The 12197-nt window shown below is 46.0% G+C and overlaps 1 protein-coding gene across 3 annotated transcripts in view; it reads right to left on the minus strand.

Annotated features, from left to right (window-relative positions):
* The window catches only part of CAPN3 (calpain 3), a 210998-nt gene that overhangs the window by 130169 nt on the left and 68632 nt on the right, over positions 1-12197 (minus strand). For all 3 annotated transcript variants that reach the window (XM_073638927.1, XM_073638926.1, XM_073638928.1), the window contains exons 3-5: positions 8394-8512; positions 7257-7390; positions 5952-6120 (exon numbers count right to left, since the gene is read on the minus strand). In XM_073638927.1, coding sequence (XP_073495028.1) covers positions 5952-6120; positions 7257-7390; positions 8394-8512 — 422 coding nt within the window. The remainder of the gene's footprint in view (positions 1-5951; positions 6121-7256; positions 7391-8393; positions 8513-12197) is intronic.

Consider the following 12197-nt stretch of genomic DNA (forward strand, 5'->3'; position numbering starts at 1 on the left):
CTCCTAGCACCCTGCCTGGTAGTAGCACATCTCATATAGGCGAGCATCCTACCCCTAGCACCCTGCCTGGTAGTAGCACATCTCAAATAGGTGAGCATCCTACCCCTAGCACTCTGCCTGGTAATAGCACATCTCATATAGGCGAGCATCCTACCCCTAGAACCCTGCCTGGTAGTAGCACATCTCAAATAGGTGAGCATCCTACCCCTAGCACCCTGCCTGGTAGTAGCACATCTCAAATAGGTGAGCATCCTACCCCTAGCACCCTGCCTGGTAGTAGCACATCTCAAATAGGTGAGCATCCTACCCCTAGCACCCTGCCTGGTAGTAGCACATCTCAAATAGGTGAGCATCCTACCCCTAGCACTCAGCCTGGTAGTAGCACATCTCATATAGACAAGTATCACACCCCTAGCCCCATGCCTGGTAGTAGCACATCTCATATAGGTGAGCATCCTACCCCTAGCACCATGCCTGGTAATAGCACATCTCATATAGGTGAGCATCCTACCCCTAGCACTCTGCCTGGTAGTAGCATATCGCATATAGGCAAGTATCACACCCCTAGCACCCTGCCTGGTAGTAGCACATCTCATATAGGCGAGCATCCTACCCCTAGCACCCTGCCTGGTAGTAGCACATCTCATATAGGCGAGCATCCTACCCCTAGCACCCTGCCTGGTAGTAGCACATCTCAAATAGGTGAGCATCCTACCCCTAGCACTCTGCCTGGTAGTAGCACATCTCATATAGACAAGTATCACACCCCTAGCCCCATGCCTGGTAGTAGCACATCTCATATAGGTGAGCATCCTACCCCTAGCACCATGCCTGGTAATAGCATATCGCATATAGGCAAGTATCACACCCCTAGCACCCTGCCTGGTAGTAGCACATCTCATATAGGCGAGCATCCTACCCCTAGCACCCTGCCTGGTAGTAGCACATCTCATATAGGCGAGCATCCTACCCCTAGCACCCTGCCTGGTAGTAGCACATCTCAAATAGGTGAGCATCCTACCCCTAGCACTCTGCCTGGTAGTAGCACATCTCATATAGGTGAGCATCCTACCCCTAGCACCATGCCTGGTAATAGCACATCTCATATAGGTGAGCATCCTACCCCTAGCACTCTGCCTGGTAGTAGCATATTGCATATAGGCAAGTATCACACCCCTAGCACCCTGCCTGGTAGTAGCACATCTCATATAGGCGAGCATCCTACCCCTAGCACCCTGCCTGGTAGTAGCACATCTCATATAGGCGAGCATCCTACCCCTAGCACCCTGCCTGGTAGTAGCACATCTCAAATAGGTGAGCATCCTACCCCTAGCACTCTGCCTGGTAGTAGCACATCTCATATAGGTGAGCATCCTACCCCTAGAACCCTGCCTGGTAGTAGCACATCTCAAATAGGTGAGCATCCTACCCCTAGCACCCTGCCTGGTAGTAGCACATCTCAAATAGGTGAGCATCCTACCCCTAGCACCCTGCCTGGTAGTAGCACATCTCAAATAGGTGAGCATCCTACCCCTAGCACTCTGCCTGGTAGTAGCACATCTCAAATAGACGAGCATCCTACCCCTAGCACCCTGCCTGGTAGTAGCACATCTCAAATAGGTGAGCATCCTACCCCTAGCACCCTGCCTGGTAGTAGCACATCTCAAATAGGTGAGCATCCTACCCCTAGCACCATGCCTGGCAATAGCACATCTCATATAGGTGAGCATCCTACCCCTAGCACCATGCCTGGCAATAGCACATCTCATATAGGTGAGCATCCTACCCCTAGCACCATGCCTGGTAATAGCACATCTCAAATAGGTGCGCATCCTACCCCTAGCACCATGCCTGGTAATAGCACATCTCATATAGGTGAGCATCCTACCCCTAGCACTCTGCCTGGTAGTAGCACATCTCATATGGACGAGCATCCTACCCCTAGCACCCTGCCTGGGAGTAGCACATCTCAAAGAGGTGAGCATCCTACCCCTAGCACCCTGCCTGGTAGTAGCACATCTCATATAGGCAAGTATCACACCCCTAGCACCCTACCTGGTAGTAGCACATCTCATATAGGTGAGCATCCTACCCCTAGCACCCTGCCTGGTAGTAGCACATCTCATATAGGCGAGCATCCTACCCCTAGCACTCTGCCTGGTAGTAGCACATCTCATATAGACAAGTATCACACCCCTAGCCCCATGCCTGGTAGTAGCACATCTCATATAGGTGAGCATCCTACCCCTAGCACCATGCCTGGTAATAGCACATCTCATATAGGTGAGCATCCTACCCCTAGCACTCTGCCTGGTAGTAGCATATCGCATATAGGCAAGTATCACACCCCTAGCACCCTGCCTGGTAGTAGCACATCTCATATAGGCGAGCATCCTACCCCTAGCACCCTGCCTGGTAGTAGCACATCTCATATAGGCGAGCATCCTACCCCTAGCACCCTGCCTGGTAGTAGCACATCTCAAATAGGTGAGCATCCTACCCCTAGCACTCTGCCTGGTAGTAGCACATCTCATATAGGTGAGCATCCTACCCCTAGCACCATGCCTGGTAATAGCACATCTCATATAGGCGAGCATCCTACCCCTAGCACCCTGCCTGGTAGTAGCACATCTCAAATAGGTGAGCATCCTACCCCTAGCACTCTGCCTGGTAGTAGCACATCTCATATAGGTGAGCATCCTACCCCTAGCACCATGCCTGGTAATAGCACATCTCATATAGGTGAGCATCCTACCCCTAGCACTCTGCCTGGTAGTAGCATATCGCATATAGGCAAGTATCACACCCCTAGCACCCTGCCTGGTAGTAGCACATCTCATATAGGTGAGCATCCTACCCCTAGCACCCTGCCTGGTAGTAGCACATCTCATATAGGCGAGCATCCTACCCCTAGCACCCTGCCTGGTAGTAGCACATCTCATATAGGCGAGCATCCTACCCCTAGCACTCTGCCTGGTAGTAGCACATCTCATATAGGCGAGCATCCTACCCCTAGCACTCTGCCTGGTAGTAGCACATCTCATATAGGCGAGCATCCTACCCCTAGTACCCTGCCTGGTAGTAGCACATCTCATATAGACGAGCATCCTACCCCTAGCACCCTGCCTTGTAGTAGCACATCTCATATAGGTGAGCATCCTACCCCTAGCACCCTGCCTGGTAGTAGCACATCTCGTATAGATGAGTATCCTACCCCTAGCACCCTGCCTGGTAGTAGCACATCTCATATAGGCGAGCATCCTACCCCTAGCACTCTGCCTGGTAGTAGCACATCTCATATAGGCGAGCATCCTACCCCTAGTACCCTGCCTGGTAGTAGCACATCTCATATAGACGAGCATCCTACCCCTAGCACCCTGCCTGGTAGTAGCACATCTCATATAGGTGAGCATCCTACCCCTAGCACCCTGCCTGGTAGTAGCACATCTCATATAGGCGAGCATCCTACCCCTAGCACTCTGCCTGGTAGTAGCATATCTCATATAGGCGAGCATCCTACCCCTAGCACCCTGCCTGGTAGTAGCACATCTCATATAGACGAGCATCCTACCCCTAGCACCCTGCCTGGTAGTAGCACATCTCATATAGGTGAGCATCCTACCCCTAGCACCCTGCCTGGTAGTAGCACATCTCGTATAGATGAGTATCCTACCCCTAGCACTCTGCCTGGTAGTAGGACATCTCGTATAGATGAGTATCCTATTCCTAGCACCCTCTCTGTCCTCCTCATCCTTTTGTAGTTACGGTTCTGCACTACATAGATCCCTATGTATTTTCTATTTCCCTTGAGTGATTATTGTTATGATGCATGTCATAAAGATGTCATAGATGTTGAAATGATGAAGCAAGCAATGGATGGCAAGATGAGAACATGCCAGGGACACAAATGAGGTAATTGGTCAAAAGCACAAGAGAAATTATAGAAGTAGCTGGTGATTTTAAATAGGTATTTTTTGCCCATTTTCTGTCTGCCATCAGCACAATTTCATGATATCAACCACGTGACAGATGTAGAATGATAGTAGATATTGCTGGAAAATTGTTTTACAGAGCTGGATTGTTTTGGTCATTTCCAGCCACTATAGTTGAAGTTTTACTTAATGAGATGGTTATCCAGTACAACTTTCTAACACAAGCCATATTTGGCCAGATTAATGGTACCCATATATGTTATATACGGTCGGAAAAACAAATATTTTGCAAAGTACTGCTCCAACTTTCCCTATACGTGTGTCCATAAAATAGGGAGGGGGAAGAAAACCTGGCATACATAACCGACAGCATATGGGCACAAAGGATTGGGCATGTTGAAATCCAGTATGCCCAATACTTTACTGTGACATCAACATACACATTTGATAGTTGGCTGGTCATGCTAAAGGAGGCAGGTTTGGACAACTTTTATTTAATGTGTATTGGCAAAAAGAACAATCGATAGAGATGCCACATAAGAAAAATCCTAGAAGGATAGAAGTTGTGAAGAAAAACCAAAATGTCAACTGAAGTGCTAAATGACAACTGCTCATTGATGAATTCCTCTCAATAAAGAACCATAAATACATCTTCTGTATCAGTGATCTCCTTGTGAGCCGCAGCGCAGCTGCCGTATTGATCTCTGTTTTATCTTCATGACTTCTGTCCATTTAGGATTCCTCTGAGGCTGACAGCACCCGACCAAGACTGCCAGCAGCATCGCAGCCACATTTGTACTCCACATGTTCTCATAGATGTTGGGTTTTTAACACAAAAACTAGAATGTGAGCGGATCACCCTCAGGGGTGGGGGGCTGCAATCTCTTGCCTTTCTATTAAACTTTGATTTACCTTATATTATGCTATGTTGCTCTATGAGCATTTTCCCCTTTTTTCAGTTTCTAGTTTATTCTTCACATAAGAAGAATCATCAGGATGAAAGGCAATGGGCCAGATATATAGCATTCCCACTGTGTATGTGGGAAATGCAGCCACATGAAGAGATGAGGCCTTATAAAGCACTTCATCAAACAGTACTATAAAGGATGGTGAAACCCTAACCTTAACCCTACAAAGAGGCCCATACACCTTAGATAACAGTTGACTGAAAGCTCTTTTGCATGCCAGACATCTCCTCTGACTCCCTATACACATACATGGTCGAAATAGTTGATTTTCCATGTTTTTTAATAGGGTGAGTAGAGTAAGTCTCCGCCACATCTCTAGTGGCAGTGTAACTCCAGGGAAAACAAAAGGATCAGACATTGTAATCCAACATACCAGATCTGTCTCCTCTGACGTCATCTTCCATATACATTAGACGGCTGGCCACTCCTTCTAAAATCATAAGGTCTGGCCAACTTTAATCTAATTTTGTATGGGGGCCATAACATTAGGCATTAGCAAGCATGAATCCATCTTCATGGCGGCCATTAGTAACTAGTGATGAGCGAGTATGTTCTGTTTCGAGTATGCTCGGGCCGAGCTCCGAGTAGTTACAGCTGCTCGGTGATATGGTTGAATCGCTCCCGTGTGCATGATTTGCAACTGTTTGACAGCTTTATTACATGTGAGGAATGTCTATTTCTTACACATTCCTCACATGTAATAAAGCTGTCAAACAGTTGCAAATCATGCACACGGGAGCGATTCAACCATATCACCGAGCAGCTGTAACTACTCGGAGCTAGGCCGAGCATACTCGGACAGAACATACTCGCTCAACCCTATTAGTAACCCATATATTGTGTTTATCAGTTTGTGGTGAGTAAGATAATTTGGCACAGTCATTGAGAGAATGGTTGAATATAGTTGACTTTCTCATTTGCCGGTCACATAATGTAATTGACTGAACAATTCTTTCAGTTTTATATTTACATGTGCAGTCGGTATTTTTTCTGCTTCTGCCATATGGACAATAACTGATTCTTATACCATGACGTGATTCCTTACACTTACGTCAATAGAGCATCCGATGAGTGAGCCCCTCTCAAAGGCTTTTTTCATTATCTTGTACAAGTCTTTTGGAGCATCTTTTATCTCATAAAATTCAGTCACTCCCCCAGTGAAGTCTTCCATAGCCTCTGTAGTGTTTCCACCTTTGAGAGCTTCATAAGATCCATGTAGCCTCAAATAAACAAGACATAAAGAGGTGAAGGAATCTTAAAGGGAATATATCACCTACAGTATTTCTAATCAGTTACACCAGATAATGATATAGATTCTGATCTAAGCAAATTGTAGAGGATGGGGAGGAGGTGAGCTGCGCCATCATCTCTTATTATTGGAAAATCCAGATTCATCTACTGTACAAAAAGTGTGCCATTATATAGGTGGGGGAGGAGGTGAACCGCACTATCACCTCTTATTATTGGAAGATATAGTGCCATCTACTGTACAAAAAGCTGCGTCATTGTATAGGTGGGGGAGGAGGTGAGCTACGCCATCACCGCTTATTATTGGAAGATATAGTGCCATCTGCTGTACAAAAAGGTGTGTCATTGTATAGGTGGGGGAGGAGGTGAGCTTTATCATCACCTCTTATGATAGGTGGATTCTGTGTTATCTACGATACATAGAGGTGTTATCAGTCTGTACAGAAGAGGGAGGAGGGAAGCTGTGTTATGACCTCTTATGATTGGTGGATCTTGCATTATCTACTATATATAAAGGTGTTATTAGTCTTCGTACATAAGGGGGCGTTATTAGTTTCTGTACATGAGGGGGAGAAGGTGAGCTGTGACATCACCTCTTATTGGTGGATTCTGTGTATCTACTGTACATAGAGGTGTAATAATCAGTCATTGTACAGGAGGAGAAACTGAGCTGTACCATCATCTCTTATGATTGGTGGGGCCTGTTTTATCTACTGTATATAGAGGCGTTATCAGTCTTTGTAATCCTATCTGTGATAAAGAGATAATTGCCCTAGGCCAGGTTCAGACCATTCCTGTGTCCCTACAGGATGCTTTTAACTCAATCCCCCAAAAACTGGATTCAGTCATTTGCCAGAACGAGCCATTACCTCAATCAAGAAAAACAGATTCCAAAATGTACAACTTTGGACACTGATTATTTCATGTAAAAAACCTGTTCTATTATGAAAGTTTCACGTGATCTAAAATCTAATATCCACAGAGGCATGACTCAAGCATGCAATTATTTGCTGGACATTTTCATGGACACCACTTGTATGTTTTTATATTTTGCTGCTTCGATTAAAGAATTGATGATGGGAAGCAGTAAGAATGGACTGATGATTACTTTGCATAAGCTTTTTCCAGAAGTGCACTCCAAAATTCATTGCGCTGAGAAGATTTGGTGAAGACTAACTGATTGTTAAAAGTCGGCAAGCAATCATCGATTACAACGTCCACCCAATCTCCATAACGCCAAAACTGGAAAACAAAACATCAAGAAGTGTGTAATATACAGTATAGCACAGTACTCTAACCCTTCTTAAAATTGGATCCCCTTCTAGTACACATCACCACACGCCTAACCACCAGCCAATGTATTTATAAGAGCACCTTCACCCAACCACATCCATTTTTGCATATGCAAAAAAGAAAAAAAGTATGGCTTCTGTGTGCCATCTATTTTTAACCAAGAATCAGACTTTCACACATGGATCTATAAAAAATAAACACCCCCCTACAAAAAAACAAACTAGATATGAGAATAGTCCAATGAATTAATATGGACTTACGGGAAATTCTGTTGTGGGAATATACCCTTGTATGTATAATCATGACATAAAAAAATGTCAAATGTAGAGTAACAAGTAGAGGGGGTATAAGAACATGTCTACTTTAGGAGCTGTATATACCAAACATTAATCAACACTATCCACTAAGTTGCTTTAAGCTTAAAGAGCTATTGGTGTTTTTCACATATAGCACTTGTATCTATGATAGTCTATGTCTATGGCATAGTTCACATGTTCGATTTTTTTTCATTAATCCTAACAAAATCACAGAAACTCGTCCGATATTGGTTTGAGTGTCGGATGAAACTCGCCAATGTAAGTCGGTGAAAAAAATCGGATAGCTCTTGGATGCCATCCATGTGCTGTCCATTTTTCATGGACTGAAGCTTGAGAAACCTCCATTTTTTTTTTCATCAGAGAAAAACTATTGAATCTCTGACCAAAATCTGATGGTAAAAATGGACAAACTTTGATGATACTGCTAAAAACACACTGATGAAATTCGGTCCGTTTTTTTGTGTACAAGAAAAATCGCTGACGAGGGACTGAGCACTAATGTCCCATTTTGCTAGATCCAAAAATCTTTACCTAGTGCATGTACTAAAACGCAACTTTCCTATAACGTGTGGTACAATAATATTGTTAGCTAAACACATACAACATTACAATGTCTGCATTTATTCTCTCTTTACCTGAAAATGGAAAATCCCAGCATAGTTTTCCGTAAAATTCTGTTCCGGAGGTATTACTCGAAAAAGTAATTTTTCATTAAGGGTTAAACAAGCAATAGCAGCCAGAAACCAGCAGTCACCTATTGAACAAAAAAGTTTGATAGTTAGAATATAATGTAAGTCTAAAATAATTGTAAACTGAGTTCTCCGGAATATTTCCTTTTTGTAATAATTTGAGTACTGACAGCAGAAGTGTACATAGTGAAAATCAAGGGAAGGCTCCACTCCTAGTGATGGATCCGGTCACCAAACACCTTCATTTTAAGGGTATGTACACATATAAAGTATTAAAGGTAGTCAAAATTTATAAGTGCCATTGGTCGCCAATTACAAAAGGAGCTGCCAGCAGCGGATCTTGATGATTTGCTTGAGTGCACTCAGACAACCATTAATAACCTCACTGATAGTGTGGCGCCCCTGAGGGTTCAGTTACAACAGAGGTACTGCACCTCACCCCGAGGTGTGGTGTCTCCCTTCTCTCAGGTAAGGAGGGAGTGCTGCACGGAACCCCAAACACCTGAATCCAACACTACACTGCTCCAGACCAGCTGGAGGGGCAACATGCAGAGCGCAGCTGCTGAGCCCTGACCCTGGCTGGAGTGGGGGGAACCCAAAGGTAGGGGAAACCAGTAGTGGGTGTGGGTGGAGGAAGTAGTTAGAGGGAGCACTTTAGTAGGAGTATAAATAGGGAAGCCATCTTACGGTGGCAGGTCAGTTCTAGGGAGCAGTTCAGGAGAACAGCTCGGGACAGTTCAGAAGAACAATCCGGGAGCAGAGTCTCATTAGGAGATCTGCTCCACAAGTAGAGCCAAGTGTCAGAGGCCAAGGAGGGGAGCAGGGAGTAGGCTCCATTCTAAGAAAGGATCCCAGGGGGTACGGCGCGTGCAGGATGGCACCCGTCCGCCCGCATCTGTCAGAAGACAGAGGGATCGCAGCCGCATTCTAGTCCCCTGACGGTCAAGCAAGTCTGTGTAACTCCGACGGACAGGAGGGACTTCAGAGTATCCGAACAGGACTGAGAGTAGGCAGCGCAGAGCAGGAGGGAGAAGGACCTAGTGTGAAGACGGTCAAAATAGGAGCACAAGAAAGTGGGGTTCTGCCAGGTATCCCCAAGCTGCCTAAGGAACGATTGAACCCCTGCCCGGTGAACGCAGCGCGACGCGGGAGGCCTTCACCTGTACAGTGCACCTGTGGACTGTCTGAAGAATTGTGAGTAAAATCTTGGATGACTGCACTGCACTGCCTCCATCCATTCTTTCATCGGCGCCACTGTTCCCCCTGCACTACAACGCCTAGCGCAACCCACTCTCCATCACTTCGCTGCCCTGAGGCCTGCTCCACCTGTGGGGAGCCGTCCCATCACAAACTGCCCTAACATCTGCCTCAGAGGACTGTTGCAGCGCGGGTGATCCTCACCAGACACCACAGGTGGCGTCACGAACTTTCCCCAAATCCCCGATAAATATCATTACCCTTTTTCACTGAACGCCCTGGGTCACGGACCGGGTCAGCCACCGTGATATCCCCCGGCAACCAGAGGCCCGGCTGCCGAGTACCCCACGGCCCAGGGAGCGTGTCAATAGCATTCAAGGCTGTCAGTGCGGGGACTTCTGTGTGTTGTGTTCGTACTTGATACTGAATAAATGTGAGAGGTTTTGAAAATGTTGTTTCCATTACGTCATCATTTTCTTATCGGTAACATGTCTATCCATCCCGTTATTTCCAAGATTCCACAAATTTTCCTTCTTGGTGCTGCAATTTCATTGTTGAGGAGCGTATATGCAAGGTATTTGAAGTGCTCTAATTATTAAAAAATTAAATCCAAACAGAATTTATGTCCTAAAAATGGCATAATGTTAAAAGCCAAAAGCTTAGTCCAAGGCTTTCAGTGCTGCAGGTGGCTTGTCATTACATATATAAAGTTACAGGGAACTTTGTCCATGATACTTTACATCATTTGCATTCTCCACAACATGACCAGAAAATATCCAAGTGCACCCTGAGGATTCGAGTAGCAGCCTGCCAACCTCCTGCCTCACAAAATGGCTTAAGTTACAGGATGACACGCTTGGCCATGTGGCTGAAGAGAAACTTATGTTACATTTTAGCCTGTACTGCCAACCAGACAAATAAGCCTGAAAGTAAGAACTGTTTGTGGGCCCCATAGACAACTCCTGGGGTAGTTTATGTTGCAGTAGGGGAATGTCACAAATTAAACTAAATTGTTTATTTCTGAAGTTCTTGAAGGGGTTGTCCACTACTTAGTCAACCTTTTTCAATCCCTTTGTTTCCCCTGGTAAAGTGATAACACTTATACTCACCACCAATGCCGGCGCTGTTCCAGCGGTGTCATCACTGACTCTCCCAGGGATAACATCATGCCATCCCTGGGGCTAATCAGTGCTGGCATCTTTATCCCAGTCTTCGGACGCATAACATGCATCCAGAGGAGGTGAGAGATCAGCAGCCCTCCCTTCCTCCGAATGTGTTTAATTTCCCCAGTGAAGCTGTAATAGTGGGGAAGGGCGTAGCCTTCCCTTGGCACTGAGATAGTTAAAGGAATTGTTCCTGAAGTCAGACCTCTCTGAACTGTTGGTAGACCAAGCTAAGGGGTTAGCTTTAGTGGTCCAGTCAGTAGAGTAGAGGGGGAACTTAGTGCCCTGATCAAGCCTTGAGTGACATAGAGCTTGTTCCTGGCATAATTCCTTGTGGGCTGCAGTACCTGTAAACAGCCACAAGATGCCACTGTTCTGGGTGCAGATGTCAGGTTGAGTCTGCTAGCAGGGTTACAGACAGTGATGAGTTAATGCTGTGTGATGACAGCTCACCGAGGGTGGGCACTTTAGGAAAATTCCTGCTTAAGTTTCCAGAAAGCAGGAGGAGTTACTCAGTAAGAGATAGGACAGAGAATCCTACAGGCAGCCTGAGTATATTGGCTGCTAGGGTAGACGGGAGCTCCATACCCTCAGACAGTGGGATCACCAGTGTGAAAGTCTCCCTACGCAAGAGCAAGAGTCCTGTTAGCCGGCCGGAGAAACTCATAAAAGGTAGTGAGGACCCGGGGCACTTCTAGTCTGCAGGAAGCAGAGGAAGATAAATAGGACTCCAGGCTAAGATGTGGGGGAGAGATATCAGATCCCGATCACTGTTGATATTGCAGAAGAGTCTCTTGGGCAAGAGATTAGAGTCACAGAGATGCTTCATTTAAAGAGGGAACCAGGGCTGAAGGAGTTACCAGCGCCTGTGAGAGAGATGATAACCTGTCGGGCCTTATCCATTATATCGGCCTGTAAATATTGTACATATTCCTCTTCCCCAAGTAAAGTCCAAGTTCTGGTTAAGAACCTTGTGTCCTCTGAATTTATTGCTGCCCTGGTCCCAGAAGAGAAATGCCTGGAGACAGCCGCGTTTGGATGGCTTGAAGTAAGTGAAGAGCACCACATACACAGCCACACTTCAGAGGGAGGTCACGTATTGTCTGTAGGGTGCCATAGCGAGAGGGGGCTACAGGTTGCCCACGACTACCTCGCTGGGGCACCTTACAAAGCCAATGCTTATTGGCCACAGGGATCACGTGACATAAGTCCCCAGAATAGGGATATTTAATTTTACAGTGTACAGCTCATTGCCTAGGTTACTGGCCACCTTGCAACCTCAGAGTGGCAGTCTACCTAGGCAAAGAGCAAGCTACACTTGCAGGCTCTATGTTTTACAGCCTGGTGACGCCACTCTGAAGCTGCACAGATTGCTGGATCTGACTAGCCT

This window comes from Phyllobates terribilis, unplaced genomic scaffold, assembly GCF_046119375.1.
Source record: "Phyllobates terribilis strain yellow unplaced genomic scaffold, ASM4611937v1 Scaffold_7__3_contigs__length_470593459, whole genome shotgun sequence".
Taxonomy (NCBI): Eukaryota; Metazoa; Chordata; class Amphibia; order Anura; family Dendrobatidae; genus Phyllobates; species Phyllobates terribilis.